We start from the raw sequence: 21169 nt of genomic DNA, 5'->3' as shown, positions 1-21169 counted from the left end.
TTTTCTTAGCAACTAAACAAGGAACGAACTTTTTAGGTATAAACCATGAAGGGTTAGGAGCAGATGATGGTACTAAACTCCTTGTCATGACAAATATTTTCAGAGAGTTGTTCTACTTCAAAAAAAAGTTTTTTACGTGCTCTGATTTTAAAGATAAATTATTCTGGAATCAGGTATTGGGATCAGTACAAATATTCAAAATTTCACTCTCAATTTCTAAAAATTGAAGAATCGAATTATACAAAACTTCGTAACGAGAGGGTAAACTTACATTTTACGGTTGACTTGTCTTTTTGAATGCCAGTCGAAGAAGAACTTCTCCCTACCTACCAAACTCTTTTTTTTGTTTTCGGTTGTCAATTTCTCAGAGAAAAAAAATAACACAAAAAAAAGACACTGCCTTTAAAACAAATATTTGAGGTAATATGTAGTATATGAATGATATTTTTCTTGGTACTTATATTTTTTTTCTTGAGATAAAAAATGATAATATTATTCCCTAAATGCCAAATGTTAAGAGTGGCAATTGCATGTAATTATTAATTATATAATGTCAAAAATATAATTATTAAATTTTTTATATTCGATTATTTTATAGATATAATTTCTAAATTAACTCTGTTGATAAATTAAATTAATAAGCCAAATTTAAAATTTACGAATAAAATTTTTAGTACTTTAATTATTTTTTAATACTTAATTATCTTACAAATAAAATTTTAAATTTATGGTTTGAAACTAGTGAACCAAGTTTAGTTTTTATGACAGCATCGACTAAAGCCCATTGTTGACCATCTCCATCCAAACTTCCAATTCATCTTCTTTTTATTTGCTTCTCTCTTCTCAATCATGAAAGAAATTAATGAGCTAAAAGAGGTTGAACATATATGTATACCAAATATGACAAATTGACGATATTGTTGTGGCTATCTCCTATTTTATACTCTCAAAACTATAGCACGAAGTTTAAGCTTCTCTCTTTGTTGTTAGACCTGGACAAGGTTGTGTTCTGCAGTACTTCACATGAGCCAATGGCCTCAACAAAGGATCAGAATCTTGTAACACTAAACATCCTCTATAGTTGTAATACAAGGTATTGACGTCTGCATCATATTATCGTCGTTGTTATTATTTGTTTCGTCATCTTCAATTACAGCCACCGATCTATTCTCTACATCTAGTTCACAGTAGAATACGCCTTTGCCATCCGAGTCACCAGCGATCTGGAACTGACCATCATCTGTTCCTCGATCAAATTCTTCCTGAAATTTCATGGCATGAGTTCCATCTTTCTCACTTGTTGATACTTTCTCATTAGATACAGTGGAAACAATTGGTACCTGTTTCGTGATGTAGTCAGCAACTCTTACCTTCTCACACAACCAACAGCAAACTTAGTATTAACATCCAAAGTATGATGAAACACATTTCCAAGAAGCAAATTGCATATATATCATGGTAAATAAATACAAGACTTTGCTTCTTCAAATAGACAGTTTTTGTGAAGTTAAAGCATTAAGAATTTCATTTTGGCACCAAATCAGTCAAAAAGTATTAGAGGAAATTGGATAACAAAGCAGAATAGATATTGTATCTTTTGAAAAAGGGAAAAAGATAAGAGCTTGGAAGGGGAAAGAAATGGATTAAATTAATTCTCTCAAAAGAAATATTTCGTCTCGTCTAGGAAATTTTTTACTGACAGTCACAATTCAACAGACAGATTATCATTTCCTGAAAATCAGCAAAAGTTTTAGCTGTTGATTTGATGAAAATTCTAGAGAATCAAAGGCTGTGTTTGATAAATGGAAACATTTTTCAATTTTTCATTCCCCAAATTCATTGGTTTTTATGGATGTGTTTATACAGAAAACTATGTAATAGTTGTATTTTGTTGAATAATCTCTCACAAACAAGAATCACTTCCCAGAAAATAGTAAAAATAACATGTTTAAATTTTCAGACTCCATTTTCACTATCATTTTCTTATTTCCTAAATAACTTAAATGTTTAAGATACAAACACATGGATTTACAAAGAAAAAATTAAAAAATATCTGCTTTTATCTAACAGGCAAATTCCATCTGGTATGAAAATATTTTTTAGTTCTCATTTTCTATATTTATGTACATCTATAAGTTAAAAATATATGCAATAATAGACGATGAGAACAATGTTCTGAAAAGATAGAAACGATATAAGTTTGAAAAGAACAAAAAAAAAAAATTATTCAGTGTTTCTGGAAAATTATTTTTGTTTATACTGAAGTACAAGACATATGTGTCAGAATATTTTCTTCTATATATAAAAATATTTAACTTAAAATAATAATAATAGTGAAAATTAGAAACGTTTTCGTTATCAAACAGATTGGAGCTTCATACTTCTGTGGAAAACATTTTGTCTTCAGTGAGGAGAGTAGTAGGGTGAACTAAACATTTATTTGAATAGAGAGTGAAAAAGCCAAGGCTTAAATGCAAAATTCCTCCTTGGATTAGAAGAGCCTACGTTAATTCCCTAAACTTTCAACTGCACCAATTTAAATCTTATATTTTTCAAAAATGTGTTGCAATATCATTCATCTATCAGAAACCATTGGAGGCAACATATTAGAAATGGGTTAAAAAACGGGATCATGATGTTTTAGTCAGGTTAAATTCAATAGGATATCAGGAGGCACGAAACAGATTGTGACATTACCACACATGTATATGGTCAGGTTCATGAAAAAATTCTGTGCAGTAACCTCATCAATGATTGACCAATTTGAATCACTACATGGGTATCCTAACATAAACATCCAAGTAAATACCTCCAGTGGCTTCATGATATTAGGTTCTTGATCATCGGTTTTCTCGAGAGCCTCTTGAGCTTGTAGCTCCATGGAGTCCCGAACAATCTGACGGAGGAAGGTTACATCATCAGACATAACACCAAATCCTCTCAAAAGCTTAGAGCCAAGCTGTAAACTCGTCTGCATAAATGAATTACATATAAGTCAGCACGATCAGACCAAATTCTTGGATTATATATGCTATGAATCAATTATCAGAGACAATGTGCTCTATTTATAGCAAAATTGGCACATTTTACCCATAGAACTAGAGCAGAAAAATTAAGAGGTGAAGAGCAACTGAAGTGTTATATGATGGCAATGCTCCTGTTAAATTGAGGGTAATTCCACAAAACATCAATTTGGCTGATCATGCCTTATTCTGCCGCGTTGGACAGACAAAACAAAATATGTGGGTAAAATGAGTGATGAGAATGTTTAACTGGACTTATAGAAGACATGAAGAGGATTGAATAACAACAGCAGCATCTAAAACAAAATAGAGACAATACGCTATCTAGAATAAGTTGATAGAAGATCATATAAGATTATTTGTGCAGGTGCAATGAAGACATAATTTACAAAGGCAGAAGAGGTAGTTGCTCAAAATTAAAAGAGCAAAGATTTACTAAAAGTCTGAGTTAAAATTGTGAAAAAAGACTTAGTCAAACAAATGCCAAAATTTAGTCCTTGATGAGACAAATGGAGGGAAAAAAAATGCTGTTCAATCATATACCCAACTTCAATTAATACAAAGTTAAGATTTAGTTGAATAGATTTGTATTAGTACCTCTGCATTTTCCAGAATAGCATCGGTTGCACCAGACTTTTTCAGGTCCAAAAGGTGAATAGGATCCTGAGCTCTAGCATAAATTGGGATCTGGGGTTGCTCAACATGAATCACCAACCCAAATCAAGAGAAAGAAAACAGAAAACAAGGTAAAAATTAAGAGCTACACGCATCCAACTTCTCAATATGTGATGAAAACACTGTACAAAGAAATTAAGAGAGATCCACCTTGATTCATATTAGATGACTAGTATCAAGAGGGTTAAAGCTCACTCAATTGACATGCAAAAGGATGTGCACAATTTAGGCTGGATCAGTTCAGGGACAGACTGAAACCAAAAACAGATTTCATTTGTGTTCTCTACATAGTGTTTGGGTTGCAGAATGAAATGTGCTTAAAGCAACAAGCACTTTGATGTTGTTTAGAAAAATAAGCAATTATTTATTTAGATAAAATATATCCTAAAAGTAAGTACTTCTATTTTTAATTCTTAACAAGTCGAGTTAAAGGGAAAAAGAATCCAATCTAAAATGAATTTTGGCACTCTTCTTCAATCAGGCTCTGTAGTTCCTCAGGTGGTGGCAACATTCTTAAATGGTTTCCTCATTTGGCCGCGATAACATGAGCCAGAAGTTTCTGAATATGGTTCCTGTTTACTGCAGATTTTCTTATCATTTTACATTGATGATGATTTTTCTCGACAATCCTGATATCAATAAGAAGAGAGACAAATAAAATAGTACCGCTGGAAAAGCAAGCCGCAGCCTTTGAACAGCCTCAATACTTCTCCTCCTTTCTTTGTACATGATCATAACAGCTTTTGGGGAAGAAATACCAGCAGATTGCAAAACTGATGGACGTGATCCATCTCCATAGAAAATTGGGAAACCAAGTTTTCGTGATTCCTATGGCCATCAGTTGAGGAAAAGAAAATGTCACCTCATTGCATAACAATTTTCAAGAGTATTGGAGTTGGCAAAAGACTGCTAAAAGAAGAGGGAAATGCAAGATAAAAAGTTGGCATATCCTCCACCTTGTGCCAAGCGTGAAATGCATGAAATCTTAAACAAACAGTTGTGAAGTAGAGTATTTTCCAGATGCCATATGTACCCAGAAAAAAAAAACATTCTGCTACTTATTTAGCATAGTTCTGCATCCTTGAAATACAATAATGACTATTGATATGCTTGGAAAGTGCATCCAAAATCACTGCCCTGTAAGTTTACTTCAACAAATTATCCATATTTAGGTGTGGTATTTCAATCAGACAAAAAGGAAAGTGAAAGCATAGTTTTCATGTGATAGTCTAACCTTCACAACTGAAGGATTAAGATCAAATGCCACATAAGGCCATCCCACAGGCTCACTGTCAATTCCAGAAGCCAATGGAGTGGACAAAAAATTGGCGAGGACCTGCATGTAGATATAGGAAAATCAAGTTCGGAAAACAGATACAGCTCAAAGTGAAAGATAAAAGATTCCACCACAAAGTTATGGCAAATGTACCTGTCCCATTTGTCCAAATCCAACAATGACAACTGGTTCACTACCATCAAAACTCACCAACTCAGCAGCTTTCTGTGAAAAATCCATACTTCAATTTGGCGAATCACATTTTTTGGTCAAAGAATACTTTTGTAACAAACTCCCATATAATCTACCCAACAGAGGCTAGCGAGTTGAATAAAACATAGCATCAGGATGAAGCAAGGCCAGTGACCGAAAACATTATTACCAGTTTAGATTAATTTTAGTAATTACATTCACACTTTTTTAACTCTTCACAGTTACTTTAAACAAAACCAAAGGAAAGCAAACAGTTCATTATATAAAATAACAACATAGTATATCCAGCCACCATGTTTGCCCGCAAGCAATTATAATAAACCATTAATCTTACTGTAGGAACATACATCCTCAGTATCAAATTTGCCATCGATAAACTCAGCTGCTCTTTTACCAACTTCATTAAGAAATGGAGTTAAGGCCATTGACAATACAACAACAATTATAAGCAGCTTGTTCAGCTCAAGTGGCAGCACTCCAAGCCTGCTTCAAAGAAAACAAAAAATTTAACTTGAAAAGGAAAACATGAAAATTAAACCTCAACATATGCACATTGATGTAATTTGTTATGACCTGTTAGCTAGAGAAAAAACTACAAAGCCAAACTCGCCTCCTTGGGAAAGAAGAAACCCTATTCTAACGCTTTCTTGTATAGTGAGTCCAACACGGGGACCTATTGCAGTTATAATCAGTGTCTTGATGACAATTAAACCTGCCAAGAGCGAGAGTACATTTGGCCATTCTCGGAAAAGGATCTGCAAGGAAAAAAGTGGCATGCATAAAAAGAAAATGAAGGCCAGAATTATTGATAAAAATAGACAAATATTTATATGCATTCACATATGCACACATGTATCCATGTACTACTCCATGAGACAAAGCTATTTTCTTCTCTATAGGTTTAATCACACAATAAGAAAATTGTATGCTTCATTTTTTGTGATAGTAGATTTACTTGTAATCAGAAAACACTAATTGTTGTGTTTGGTTTACTGTCCATTCAATTATCAATTCTTAGCTTGAATTCTCATTTTTACTTCAAGAAAAAATACAAATTGATTCCAATCATAAAAAAGTCAAGGTAGTAGTGGTAACTTAAGCACAACAAATTATATTATAATTATGCATACAAAACTAATATAAAATTAGCACTACAAATTGATCAGGGATTAAATAGGAACTGTACCAACACAACCTAAAAGTACCTGCATGTCTATGGAAGTCCCTGTTGTTACAAAAAACAACCCAAGAAGCAGACCTCTAAATGGCCTAATGTCAGCTTCAATCTGTGTCCGGAAATTTGTTTCTGCCAAAAGTGCCCCAGCTAGAAATGCTCCAAGCTTCAGCATGAAATTAGATTCAATTATTACATGGACATATGAACTATTATTTTAACCATTTTCTATATTGGAAAGGGAGAAACCGTATCACTGAAGCCCAACTTCTGGGTGACAAGTGATATGCCAGACACCGTTAGAAGGCAGAGGGCAACAAAAGCCTCTGAGCTCCTTGTTTCTGCAACAACCTGAATTTGATTAACTTAGTTCACGGTCTACAATCTATAAAACATGAGTTTAGAGCTTCAGAGGAAATAAAAAAACTGCAGCACAAAACAGAAGAAAGCATGATTCATACCTCGAAAACTCTCCGGAGAAGATACTTTCCTCCAAGGGAAAGAAGTCCCAATCCACCTAATGCCTTCAGGCTTTCTGTAGCAAGCATTGGCCAGATACTTTCTTCACCTAGATTCTGCAAAATAAGAATCAATATATCAAGATAGTAGATCAATTCCTAAATATGGATATGGTAAATCCAGTACATGAAAAATCGAAGTAAAAGCAAAGATTAATTTTTCATGCTAACTTGCCCTTCATCATCTAACTACAGAAGACAATCTCCCAGTTCATTTGCATAAAAGCTCCTTCAACAATTAAGCATGATAAGAGACAAAATTTGGACCCCTGACTCAATTATAATCATAAATATCAGTTATTTATTGACATCATAAAGTATACTATAAACTTTATCCACCTTAAAAAGGTGGGAATTTGTGAGAAGTAATTTAATACACATGAAAACATACCCATGCCCCTAGTCCTCTACTGTCCCAGAGAAAAATATTGACATTTATGCATTAGCTTACCTAAAAGAGACAATGAAATTCTTTTACCTGGCTCTCAAGCACTGGAAGGATGACTAACAAAGGAACAACAGCTATATCCTGCAAATTACAGACAGGGCAATCCAAAAGTTATTGGCATCATAGTTTTAATGTCTATTTCTGGAAGACAACCATGGTGATATCCACAAACACAGATAATAGAAATCTATTTAATGCATAGTGAAGCCAATTATGAGCACAAAATAAACCTGTAAAAGAAGTATCCCCAAAGTTGCTGAGCCAAATCTTGTAGGGAGCTCACCCTTCTCTGCAAGAAGCTACATATTACGAATCATGAGCTCTATTACATTCTTTACAGCTGTGGTAGCCACGTAAAATATTTCATTAAACAAGATGTAAAACAGAAAAAGATTAAGATGTTATTTTTCTTCTCTTTTCCATTCTTTCTTCATTAGCTGTGTTCATCTGCATACTTTTTATTTTTGCTTTTTGATAAAAGACTATGCTTTTATTTTCATATCCCTTTTTTTTTATTTTTAAACAGTTGGTGTAAATTAGTTGAGTGAAAATACTAGTCCACCACATAAAATGTGAGGCTTTAGCTATAACTGGGGATTGCTAAAATTAGACGACAACCAACAAAAAGAGATGCATATATATCATAATCCCATAAATTGAGTGTACGTGTAGTTTTTGTCATGAATAATTTTGTTATATTTCTCATTAAATAATACATCTCCATACATACATATATAAGTTTTAGAACTAAGAAAAAGAAAGTTACAATTAATTACAAAAGATGTATTTTACTTTAATACTTTTTAACCTAGTTTAACCTTATTTACCCATAAAGTACATTCTTTGACACTCTTCTGCAAGCTGGCAAATATATGTTTATCTATCCCCAGCTTGGTAATGATGGTTTGGAATGTTGGACTACTCAAGTATTTGGCCAATATGTCTATAAGTTATTACTTGGTAGGCACATAAGGTATACGTATTAAGCCATTGTCTACCTTCTCTTTGATAAAATATCTATCAACTTCAATGTATTTTGTCATGTCATTCTGTACAGTATTGTGAAAAAGGCTTACTATCAATTTTTTTCACAGTAAAGATGTATTGGGATAAGTTACCAATTTTTATTATCAGTTCATGTCGTGTCGGTATAAGTTTCAAGGATCAACATCTTATTCTTTTTAAATATGTCTTTCTTGATGTTTTCTTCAAGTAGTGTAATATTTTATAGGTCACCTATAGGTGCACCTCTTTAGAGTTGTGCATGAACTGGTTTAACACACGAAGTCTTGTATGCGATAGGTAAATCAACCTCCCAACTAGTCTGGTACATTTCCTTATTTATTTTTGTGTCCTTTTCTGCTGGTCTTAACTTATGGGTAGGGTCAATAGGTGTACAAATTAGTTTACATGCTTATTCACGCATATCTTTTAATAGATTATTTATATTTCAATATTTTTTTTCATGTCATATTGTACAGGATTGCGAAAAAGGTTTATTACCAATTTTTGTCTTAGTAAAGATGCATTGGGATAAGTCACCAATTTTTATTACTAATTCATGTCATGTCAGTATAAGTTTCAAGGATTAACATGTTATTCTTTTTAAACCTGCCTTTCTCAGGTGTCCCCTTCACATAGTGTAATACTATATAGATTGCCTATTGGTGTACCTATTTAGAGTTGTGCATGAACTGGTTTGTCACACTAAGCATTGTATGCGGTAGGTAAATCAACCTCCCAACTAGTTTGGTACATCGACTTGTCTATTTTTCTGTCCTCTTTTACTTGTCCTAACTTATGATTCAGGCCAATAGGTATACTAACTAGTTTACATGCTTATTCACGTGTAGCTTTTAATAGATCATTTATATATTTCTATTGTGAGATGAAAATTCTTAAGTTTGAATGAGCTACTTCAATTGCTAGAAAGTATTTAAGTTTTCCCAATTCATTGATTTCAAACTCCTTGACAGATATCGTTTGAGTATAATTTTTTTTTTTTTTATTGTCCCTACCACAATAATATTATCAACATATATTAGGAGTATTGTAACTCTCCAAGGATTTGAGTGTTTGATAAATAGGGTGTGATATCTCTAACTTTACTTGCATCTCATGTCCAACATCACTTTGGCAAAGCTACCAAGTTATAATCTAGGTGACTACTTGAACCAGTAAAATATCTTCTTCAATTTACAAACTTTGTTTTTACCTGTTTCTTTGGCAAATCCTAATTGAACTTTCATGTAAACTTCTTTTAATAACTTTTTATGCAAGAAGACATTTTTAACATCAAATTGTTATAACTACCAGTTGAAGTAGGCAGTTGGAGGTAACAAAACTCGCATTGTATTTATTTTTGTAATTGGTGTAACTGTCTCTTGATAATCTATCATAGAAATTTAAGTATGGCTGTTTGCCACTAGCTTTACTTAATGTCTTTCTATTGTTATATATGCCTTATATTTTATGGTGAATATACTTGCATCCTACGGGATTCGTTCCTTATGGAAAAATTCACTATGTCTTATGTCTGGATCTTTTATAGTGTCTGCATCACAATCATAGTATTTTTTCTTTCCTTATAAGATAATGTCTCAGATAAAGTAAGTGTTAGTAATAGATCTAGTATTAAGACCCATGAAAAAATTCTTGTGGGATTGTGAATATTTGTCAAAAAACAAAAACTGTGAAATTGGCTAATGTTTGGTGCATTCTTTGGTTCTTTTCAGATTGCGATGGGCACATCAATATCAAATTGCATATGGTTTTCAGGACTTATCTCAGTTCCAAAGCTTATATTTTATGCTTGAACCTGCCTCAGCTTAGGACCCGAAATCTTCCACCTTAAGTACAACTGATCAAATATTGAATCACGTAAAATTTCTTGGGTAGGCTGAGTATGAGGATTCTCTTCTGGTTGCGTAAGTGGTAAAGCTAGTGTGGATGGTAAATGTGAAAAATTGAGGTCAATTGAAAGATATGTGCCCTTATATTCCAAGGTAGGCTCCCTCTGAAGAGAAAGTTGGGTAAAATAAGATTTTATCTCAATAAAAGTAACATTTGCAGACATGTAAAATTTATGTGGAGACAGATGATAGTACTTGTATCTCATTTGAAAAGAGGAGTACCCCACAAACACATTTTAAAATTCTGGGATCAAGTTTCCCTCTCTAGTGAGAATGGATATGAACAAATGTGAGACACCCAAATATTCGAGGACTACATGGGTTGTGACACTGACTTCATGGTAAAATTTGGAGAGGGTTTAAATGGGCTTTTGGAAAGAGTTTAGGGTTTTTTAACTAGGCCTCTGACACTATATTACGAATAGTTGCATAATATTTTTTATTTAATAACATGTTCGCATATATATAAGTTATAGGGATAAAGAAAGGAAAGTCACAATTAATCACAAAATGTTAAGTAAGACATTCTTTTTCTTTTTTTTTTAGATAAAAAAAATGTGTATTAAGTATAAGGCACCAAGGGAGTACCACCCATATATAAAATATTTACATCTCAGTTAAAAACATTAATGATCTTCTCCAAATCATCCCATCTATACATATCACACCCCACGCATTAGAGGCCCAAAAACATGTATTCACCTATCTCTAATTTTGGTTAAATTCTCCACACACCCACCTAATTTTGGAATATGGGATTCTATAAAAGTTTTGCGACTTGCAGCGTCACAATAGAAAAAGTTTGTGATAAACAAAAGCTCAGCATTTAGGTCTCCCAGAATTACAAGCACATTAGACTCCTTAATCAGTTCCATGAGATGTAAAGAAGTTAAGTTCTCCAACCCCCCGCCCCAACCAAAACATAATACACAAACACTTTTTTCTTTCTGCAGGCAGAAGTAGATGGAAACTAGGCTTGATGCTGAAAGTATCTCTCTTCCAACCTTTTCTCTTCAGTTGCTTTCTTATTATGCATGATTGCTTTTTGGTTATAATTTATTGAAATCTAACATATGACAGTTTGTTTCTATATAAAAGATCATTTGAAAATCCAAAGAGAGCAAACATATCATCTTTAGGGATGCTATGTGATCAGGCGATAGTATTGGCAATAGAACCATATGACAAAAGACTCAACTGGAGCAAAGGTGATGATAGTACCAAAATTGGGTGCTGTCCAAAAAAACAAAAGTTCCCTTGTACCGCCCAAAGCATTCAAAAGTAAAAGAGGATGTGTTTTAAGCATAATATAAGATAAAAGAGGATAATATCTTTACTAAAACATTTGAAATTTGCAAGTAACTTTTATAAAGCACCATTTTCTCAAATATGCCAAATACCACTAAAAGGAAAAAGGTTCCCTGCAGGACCTAGAAAATTATTCTCAGATTCTACAACTGCAATACCTGCAGAACAAAAGCCGAAGATGACAATGAGAGAGCAGCACCAATCACAATAGCCTCATCAATGCTTCTGATGTTGACCTGCAATTTACTTGAACTAAATGCTAAGAAGGAAGTTAATCAAATGCTAATAAAGAACTTAAAAAAATAATAAAAGAAAATTCCAGACAAGCACCAGTTTGAGGGGGAGTAATGCTGCAAATACAAGTCCATCCAAGACGTAATTCAGTCTATTTCTTCATCAAATTTTAAATATTCATTTATGTCAGTGTTCAATTATATCACTTGTTTTCTAGGGGCAATTTATTTCTATCTTATTGTAAACTGTGTAAGATGGTAATTGAGAAATAGAAGCAGGGAAAAAATTCTGTACAAGTTTTTGAGTACTTTAACTTTTAGAGACTGTTAGGTTCTCCTTAATGACCCAAATCATTATGATAAACATAGGAGCAAGATAGGATATTACGAATTTAATAAACACAATTTCTGCAAATCCTTTTTCTAATGTCTCAATCTCTAAACCGAGCCAGATGCAAGGCCAATAATGTCTTACCAGTTTCACAATTCCATAATTTTAAAAAGAACAAAAAAAGCAACGAAAAGAGAATATATGGGCTATTAGAAAGCCAAATATCACACAAGGAAATACAAAGCATGCATCACTCATCTGTTGTCTCTTGTCTGCCATTTTTTACCAACTGTTGTCAATAAAAGAAGATGGCATGGAACAGTGAAAATTTGTTTCAGGGGCAAGCATGCAGACTATAACAGCTACGATTTCTGTGGTTAGAATTAGTTTCAGTAATCTCAAGCTAAGAACTCATTTAGAAATCAAGTTCACTTGGATCTAATCCAAAGATAAGTCCGGCAAATGATAGTGTCAAAGGAGTGAATTGATTGTATGAATCAAATATAAGAGTACCTGAAATATAGGGTCCTTACCAAATCTGGCCTTGAATGAAAAAGGAACTCCAATATTTTTGTTCCTATAGCGCCATTAGGTGGTAGTTCAAATGCTGTGAAAGCAAGGGTGGATAAAATAACCTTCAAAAGAGGGTAAGGAAAGAAGTCAAAAAGCAAGGTAAAAAAGACAAAAAAACTAGTAAATATGATGTTCTTGTACTGGCAACAACTACTAAAATTGCTTCAAGAGTAATCGAACTTAATACAAAGAGTTAGTAAAATCTAGAACAAGCCATATAAAATAAGGCTCTACTTGGTACATGAAAATATTTGTTGATTTTAAATTTATTAAATTTATATATGTTTATGTACAAAAATATGTAGTAGCTAAAAGTGAAAACAATATTTAGAGAACGATAATGAAAATGTGGCATGAGTTTGAAAAGAAATAAAAAGTTGGTTTTAATCTTTCTGGAAAACTATTCTTAGTTATATTTGAGAACTACACAAACACAAACCACCATATATGTTTTGATGCATAAGTATAAATGAACTAGAAGATAAAAACAAAAAAATTTAACACACCAAACAGAGAGTAAACTTTTATAAAGAAAAAATGAGTTCGGAAAATTATCTTTAGGATTTTTATTCAGTGGCATTTCAGACCTAGAGCATAGAAGACCATAAAAGCAAAGCAACAATCCCTAAAACTAGTATGATGGAGTAATTACCATCCTAGTCTCAATAAAAGAACCCAAGACCACATAAATTTTGAGAAAGAAGACACTGAAATCAGTGAATAACCAGAACCAGATAAATCCTAAAAAAGAAAACTTTGAGATCAGTGTCAATAACTTCAAATGATTTATTAATATTAAGAAAATTTATTTTCTCTTGAATATTACAACCCTATATATATAATTTTGCTGGGACGAAAAAAAAATAGATAATTAATTACAAGAGTATATTTATTTTTATACTCTTTAACCTAATTTACTCTCTTTTTACACTTTCCTTCCAACTGGGGGTAGATGTTATCCCTCTCCAGAATGCCAACAAGTGTTTGGAATGCTGAATTACTTACGTTTTTAATTCACACATCTGCCAATTGAGAATTGGTAGGCATGTATGAGGTGTATATTAGACCACTGTCAAGTTTTTATTTGATAAAATATTTATCGATCTCAATGCATTTGATTCGATTGTATTGTCTCAGATCGTAAGCAATGCTTATGAACTTCTTGTTGTCATAGTATGGGCGCATAAAGTTTTCTAACATGATTATAAGATCTTCTAAAATTTTTTTTGTCCATAATAGTTCACATATCCCTTGTATCATTACTCGAAACTCTAATTCTACACTGATCTCGCAATTATATTTTGTTTCTTACTTCTCCAGATGACTAAATTACCCCGAAAAAAGGTATAATAATCTCTAGTAGATCTTCTGTCTACCAAAAATCCTAAATAATGTACATCCGTATATACTGCAGTACTTTGTAAGTTACTTGTAGGTACATTTCTTTCGTATTATGTATGAATTAACTTATTATTGCATATGTGATGTCTACTCTCATGCTGGATAAGTAGATCAATCTTCCAACTAATCTCTAATACATTCTCTTGTTTACTGGTATCTACCTCTGTTATTCTTAATTTGTGATTAGGATCAATAGGAGTGTTCTGTGCTTGCATACTAACTTGTCCATGTTTTTTAACAGGCCATGCATGTATTTCTATCCAAAAATAAATATCTCATATTTAAACCAAGCACTTTAATTCCAAGAAAATACTTCAGCTTGTTTAGTTTCTTGATTCCAAATTCTTTTATTAATTAATGTTTTAGCATTCGTTGTTCCTTCTCACTATTTCATGTTATGACAATATCATTAATGTATGTTAGGAAAGTTGTAACTCCTTCTATCTCTGATTATTTGATGAACAGAATGCAATATGCTTAAATCTCATATATATCATCACCTTTACAAGTCTCTCAAACCATGTCCTTACCGATGGCTTTAGTCCATACGAAGTCTCCTTAGTTCGCATACATTATTTGTCTTACTTCTCTGTCAAATTTTGGTAGAATATCTATATAATTTTTTTTTCGAAATCTCTATGTAAGAAGGTATCTTTTACATCACATTACTGTAATTGTTAGTTAAAATGACCAGGTAATGACAAAACATCCGTACAATAGTCACCTTGGTTATTGACGTGAGTGTCTCCTGGTAGACTATCCTACATGTCTATACATAGCCTTTTGCCACCAAATTTATTTTATATCTCTTGATTGTCATATCTTCTTTATATTTGATTGAGAAAACTTATTTAGATCCCACCAGTTTCTTGTCTTTGAATATATCCACCACTTTCCAAGTCCAATTCTTTTTAAGTGTCAGCATTTTCATACTCATACATTTTTTCATTTCTCACAGGACAATACCCCAAATACTATGTTAGCAATATACTCATTATTTGCACTTGTGGAAGATCTCTATAAGTTATGATCACTTACCAAATGACCCAAATTGTGAGATAGAATGCAGAAAATATTTAATACATTCTTTTGTACTTTTATGAAGTGCAATAGATATATCATTATTAGATGACTGTATAAGTTTTCTGACACTTACCTTAGTTTTAGGATCAAGATTGGATTTTTGGATTGGTTTTGGCTCAATAATCAACATTTTCCTCTTTATATACACCTAAGAAAACCTAGAGTCTAGTATAATCTATTGAGATGATGGCTTTTGAAGGTTTTCTTGTGGTGGTGAGTTTTCTGGTAGGTTCTAAATGATTTTTTTTTTGGGATAATGGTTTTGAGGTGTGTGGCAAAAGTGGTAAGTTTAAATCCATTAAGAATTTTATGTTCTTACCTTCCAATATAGTCTCATCTTAAAGATAAGATTGAGTCAAGTAGAATTTTTCTTCAACAAATGTAATGTCCACATACGCATAAAATTTTTTGGTCAGTAGATATGTACCCCTTTTGAGAGAAACTACCCTACGAATACATATTTCAAGATCTGATGATCAAATTTTCCTCTTTCATGAGAATGAATATGAATAAAAGCAACACACCTAAATATTCAAGAGACCAGATGATCTGTGATGTTTACTGCTGGATAAAATTGTTGTATTGTAAGATAACTTTTAAAGTCAAGAACAGTTATGGGAAGGTGATTAATGATGTAGGTGGCAGTAAGGAAAACTTTAACCCAATATCGTTTTGGGTGTTATTTTAAGAAAAAAACTTTGATAGTAGTTAAAAGGTTATCCAATATGTTGTGGAGTGTAGATACAAGATGATTCATGAAAAATTCCTTATTGATAGAAGAATGATAAAAGTTTGTGATTAAAAAAAAAATCTTTAGTATTGTTGGTACAAAATTTTTTTAAGGATATTTCAAATTGAATTTTATAATATTGCAGATATAGAAGATGATATGATTAACATATTATTTGACTTTGAGTAAAAACAATCAGGTGACTCAAGTGCAATCGTTAATAACTGAAATAAACCATCGAACCCCAGTATGAGTTGGTCCCCAAATATCACTATGAATTAATAAAAACGGAAATAAATTTCGATTATTACTATGGAAAATGTCACATGCTTATATTTTGCAAGCTCACAGATATCATAATAAATTTCTATATTTCGAAGTCTTACATAATGAGATAATCATAACATTTCAAATAGAAAAGGATGGATACCTCAAGTCTTTTATAGGGAGTCAAATTAAGTATATGGGATCGATAGTAATAGAAAAAAAGGATCTCTAGGTGCATGCAAGTAGTAAAGTCTGTATTTATCTTCAGCACATCCAATTATTTTTCCTGAATCCTAAAAGTCATAGTGAGAATAGTCAAATGTTATTTTACAGTTTAGATCTTACGATAACTTATTGACCGACACAGGATTAGTACACAATTTGGAAATATCCAATACATTTTTTAAGATAAGGTAGGATTAAGCTTAATGTTGCTCTTACATGCAACAGAATTGAGGGAACTATCTGTATTGACAATCTTTTTATTACTTGACTATGGAGCATATGTATGAAAATGTTTATAAATATTAGTCATATGATATGTGGCTTATGAGTTTACAATCCAAAAATTTTCAAAGGATTTATCTAGACATCTAGTTTATCTGAGATAGAAGTCATATTGAGTGTGCCAATAAACGGGTATCTGTTTGTTTCTCCAATGACTCAAGTCAAGTCCTTAGTCTTTCAATCTTCACTTTAAAATTGCTAAAATATGAAGTTGTCATTGCTCCAGTAACTTGAGATGTTATCTCCGACATCCTTTAAGAATTATGTAATAATTAATGTCAAAAAAGAAATATTATCAGAAGAATTTTACCCAAAACACGTGGCAGTATGAAAAGGGAATCCGCAACTTGCAACTGATCTGACTCTACATTAAATCACCAAATCAACTTGGACCAGGAACTCTCCTAGTCAACTCACTGATTCAACTCGAATCAGGAACTCACTGAGTCAACTCGAACTAGGAACAAGAACTCATTGAGTCAACTCGAAGCGCAATAGGAGTGCTAGGTCATTCGTTTATGTCTACCATTCGTCATGTCTGTAGGTAGCGGCTGGGGTTGTGTCTAAATGGAGATTAGGACTCCTCTGGCCGATCGAGATCACGCGGATAGGTCGCGTCTATGACATGAAAGAAGTTTGCAGTTGACAGAGCTGTGCAAATTACATCTACACCATCGGGATAGAACTAAGATGGTCGCATTTAGTTGCAACAAAGAGCAACGTCGTGACAGAGAAGTTATGTCTGGTGGGCGCGTCTCGATAGATAGCAACAACGCATCTAGTGGTCACGTCTAAAGGTGCTAGCCGTCTAGTAATGATAGAGGAAGTGCTCACGTATGGTCACGATGAAGGTGACTGAGAGAATTGTGTGCAGTTTGGCTGCACGAACTGGATCCGGCAATGAAGGCTAGTCTTGGTAGAGATGGCTTGCCACGGTGTCAGCTTGTGATGGAGGTGGTCAATCTGTGGTGGCTGGTGGCAGCATTGCAACGACTAGCAATGAAGGTAGAATAAGATTTTTAAGAGAGTTTAAAATTTCTTCATCTAAAACTTTGATACCATATTAAAAATGATTTGATATGTGTTCTATTGAATATTATATCCTTACATATACAAGTTTTTTATGACAGAAAACAAAATAGACAATTAATTACACTTAACTACAAATTGTATAATTTTCCTTTATATCACTTAACCTAGTTTACCCTCCCTTTAATAGTTAAGACAACAAAAAAGGTAATTTTGCGAATGGCTTAGTAGCAAAACCCAAATTTTGGACTATTTTATGGTCATCCTAGATCTAAAACCCTTATGTAGACTTCCAATTTAAATTATAAAGAATTGCACTGCATACAAGAAACAATGCGCTCTCTGTGGCTTCAACAAGAGTGATTCTCCTTTTGATTCAACTTTTCTGGTTACATGTCCACTCATCCAGAAATCAAGACAAGAATTAGTCGGTGCTTGCATTTACCAACTGCACTCAGATTATCAGAGAAGACATATAATGATATCATTACGTACTGTAGTTATTGGCTAAGTTACATATCATTAACATATAAGGAAACTTCAGAAAGCACAACTTCTCAAAACACCATACCATTCATGCCCCACTCACCAAAATATTATTCAGCTATCCATGTTGGATTTTCACTATCATGCTATTTATTAAAAGAAATATACACAAAATGAAACTTGTAAGATTACAGAACTCCTATCAACAATTGATCGAATTTCCCATCAAATCTAACCTGAGTCAATCCCATGCCGAAGGCAAATCTTGCAAGAGCTTTCAGACGTGCAAGTGAAAGCTCTAACCCCATCTCAAAAAGCTGGAATGAGAAATCAATTAATCCAAACTCAGTACACATGATATCAAAAGAAAGTTCACATAGCACTGCATCATAAAACAATGAGCTTCTTTTTCAAGATACATATCCCCCCGTCCAAAAAAAAAAAAACAACAGTATAAGAAATTGTCAGCCTGCCCATTGGCACTGACAGAGACATCATGAACAATAGTAAACATATGATGCTTATTATTATGAAAACAAAAGCCACAGAGCAACAGCAGCAGGAACAGCTCAATAAATAGTAGCAGTAGCTTACCAAGAAAAGGATCCCCCACTCAGACAGAACTTTAACATCTGTGAGATTTCTAATCAAACCAAATTGATTGAGTACAATGCCCGCAAAGAAAAAACCAAGTACCTGAAAGTAATCACCACATTGCATCAGTTGACATATGAAATGAAGTCCTTAGCTCTAGTTTAACTTACGAACTTGCTGCTTTCTTGTGTAAATGATAAAAGTCAGTATAATACACAAGTATATCAGCATCAGCATATAGTTACATGCATGCAAATATATGAACATGGATACTCGTGAACTATGATATAATTCTATGTAAAATACTTATTAATATATAACCCCTTTTGAGACCAGCATACATGCAGATCAAGATCGATACTTTTGAAAATCTACGGAAGGGAAGAAGCACAAAAAAAAAACATTCTGAAGCCTAAACCAATAAACAAAAGATCAGGGATATTCTTACCGGACTAGCTCTAAGAATCTTGAAAGCAGGAACAACAAGCACTGTCACCGCTAAAAATGTCAGAGTATCCAGTCCTAAATCATTGATCACATCAACAGCACTGGCAACATCTAGTCCTACATGCATCCGCAAGTTTTTCAAACGACTCGAGCAATTGGTGGAAAAAAAGAATCCTCTACAATTGCTTACTGGGAAACTCAATAAAACTGAGCCCTCAATACTATTTCTTGAGGCCACAAATTGATTATTTGTCCTATAACTTATGGCATTTAATGGCACCCTGATGCGTTCCTTGTGTAAATACAGGGAGCTGTATAAATGTGAACAAGAGCGCGAAATATCATGGGAGTATCCAATAATGGCCCTAGCTTGTTTGGTGATGCCATATCCCTGCAACACCACAAATAAGGAAAGAAATCAGAGTTCCAAATGTAACTTCCCTGCTAAGCAAATCAAGTTTTGATGTCTTTTATGAATGTCTTCACTAAAAATTTCCTTATGTATCAAGTTATATATCTGCATATATATATGTACATATATGTATGTCATACATAATAGATTTTTTTACATCTCCAGAAAAATTTCATATCCCGTACAATATTCTAACCAATTTAATGCTTGCATGGTTTTGATATCAACTTGTTCTTATTCTAAGCGGATCATTACATTTCATGTTCTTTTTTAATAGAATACATTAAATATTCTTTACAACAAGCTATAAAAAAATTATTTTTTAGCATTCTAAAGAAAAATTACAGGTTGAAACAGATGGATAAGATTTTGGAAATGACAGAACTGCCTCAATAAACAAAACTGGCTTCCCGTTAAAATGTTAATCAAATATCAACTCCTGAAAATGATCAAATATAGTTATTGAAGCACTCACTAGTCGCTACGAGCACACATTAGTTCACATCTTCAGTACTTAACTATAAACATAGAAAATTTAATAAATTCAATTTCAAGAAACCTGAAACTGAAGTGCGACGAACATCTTTTACTCCCTTATTTTTTCCTATTCATTTCTCCATCTCTTTTGTGCGAAAAGAAGAGGAGGAGATAAAAACCGAAAAAAGAAACAGTCTGTTTCACCATTATCAAAGCAACACAGGAATAAGCAGTAAAGGAAAAGATCAGTTGGACCGAAATGGAATTACCTTGGGAGTATGGCAACATGACAAGGATTCCAACATAGTGGCGATGGTCTTAATAATCAAGAAAACACGAATTGACAGAAAGTAAAGGACATTTCTTGTTTCAGTGATTAACCCTAAAGATGGAAGCGAATATATCTGAGGTTTGGTTATTATGAGGGAATTTTTATAAAAGGGACTGACTCAATTCATGATAAGCTGAGGAAGACAAGCAAGCGACCACGTTCAAGTCCCTGCAATTTTGGAAAATATATTCACACACACACATATATATATATACGTATTGCATAAATAATCTTATATGTATTATATGCGTGTGGAGGAAATGGAACTCCACGGTTGCATTTGAAAGTTTTGTCGCTCTTCTGAAATCATTGGCCACAAATGGAAAGTCGATTTATCTTTTTTAAACCGGGAAGCAAGCAAGTTTTCTAAAGCGTTATGAACACGTGGCTGCTTCATCTTATTTGTACGAAGATACATCATATAAAATTATTATATTCAGCGAAAGAGTTTTCTTCCAATCATAATTCAATATAGAGATTTCAATTTTAATTTATATATAAAATGTTGTACTAAATAAAATATTATATTAAATAATTACGATAATAATATTTAACAATGTTAATTTGAAACAAAAAAATCTTAAGATGAATAGATATATTATATATTTTTTATTTATCAGTAATAAATAAAATGTTACCCCTACTTAGACACGTGGGACAAAGAATGTGTAAATATGAAAATAATAATAATTAATTAGGAAGGTATTTTTAATAATTTCAT

General features: G+C 32.9%; 1 protein-coding gene across 5 annotated transcripts; it reads right to left on the bottom strand.

Moving 5' to 3' along the window:
* Positions 1-804: 804 nt before the first annotated feature.
* Positions 805-20767, bottom strand: KEA3 (K+ efflux antiporter 3). Of its 5 annotated transcripts, XM_088206489.1 has the most exons (20): positions 20387-20764; positions 19230-19619; positions 18782-18883; positions 18424-18504; positions 12645-12746; positions 11706-11783; positions 7558-7626; positions 7358-7408; positions 6823-6936; positions 6611-6712; positions 6393-6527; positions 5761-5942; positions 5535-5670; positions 5128-5199; positions 4933-5034; positions 4365-4526; positions 3621-3710; positions 2810-2971; positions 1341-1370; positions 805-1262 (listed from the first exon to the last, which is right to left on the bottom strand). In XM_088206489.1, exons 1-20 carry the CDS (start codon positions 20420-20422, stop codon positions 1065-1067), a joined length of 2394 nt encoding a protein of 797 aa, XP_088062615.1. In that variant the 5' UTR covers positions 20423-20764; the 3' UTR covers positions 805-1064. The 5 variants fall into 5 exon arrangements, 4 of the variants coding, with proteins under 4 accessions (XP_088062615.1, XP_088062614.1, XP_088062613.1 ...); XM_088206488.1 differs by lacking the exon at positions 1341-1370 and having other exon boundaries at positions 805-1340; positions 20387-20763; XM_088206487.1 differs by having other exon boundaries at positions 805-1370; positions 20387-20762.
* Between the last annotated feature and the right edge of the window lie 402 nt (positions 20768-21169).

Source organism: Carica papaya, chromosome 6, assembly GCF_054855325.1.
Source record: "Carica papaya isolate Zhongbai chromosome 6, ASM5485532v1, whole genome shotgun sequence".
In the NCBI taxonomy this organism is placed as follows: Eukaryota; Viridiplantae; Streptophyta; class Magnoliopsida; order Brassicales; family Caricaceae; genus Carica; species Carica papaya.
This window is presented reverse-complemented; position numbering and strand designations above follow the sequence as displayed.

Coding starts and splice junctions, on each gene's coding strand:
- KEA3 (XM_088206487.1), bottom strand. CDS start 20,422: ATGTTGGAATCCTTGTCATGTTGCCATACTCCCAAG. Junction 6,713..6,822: donor TTCTCCGGAGAGTTTTCGAG/GTATGAATCATG, acceptor AATCAAATTCAG/GTTGTTGCAGAAACAAGGAG. Junction 5,671..5,760: donor GTTTTTTCTCTAGCTAACAG/GTCATAACAAAT, acceptor TCTTTGAAGCAG/GCTTGGAGTGCTGCCACTTG.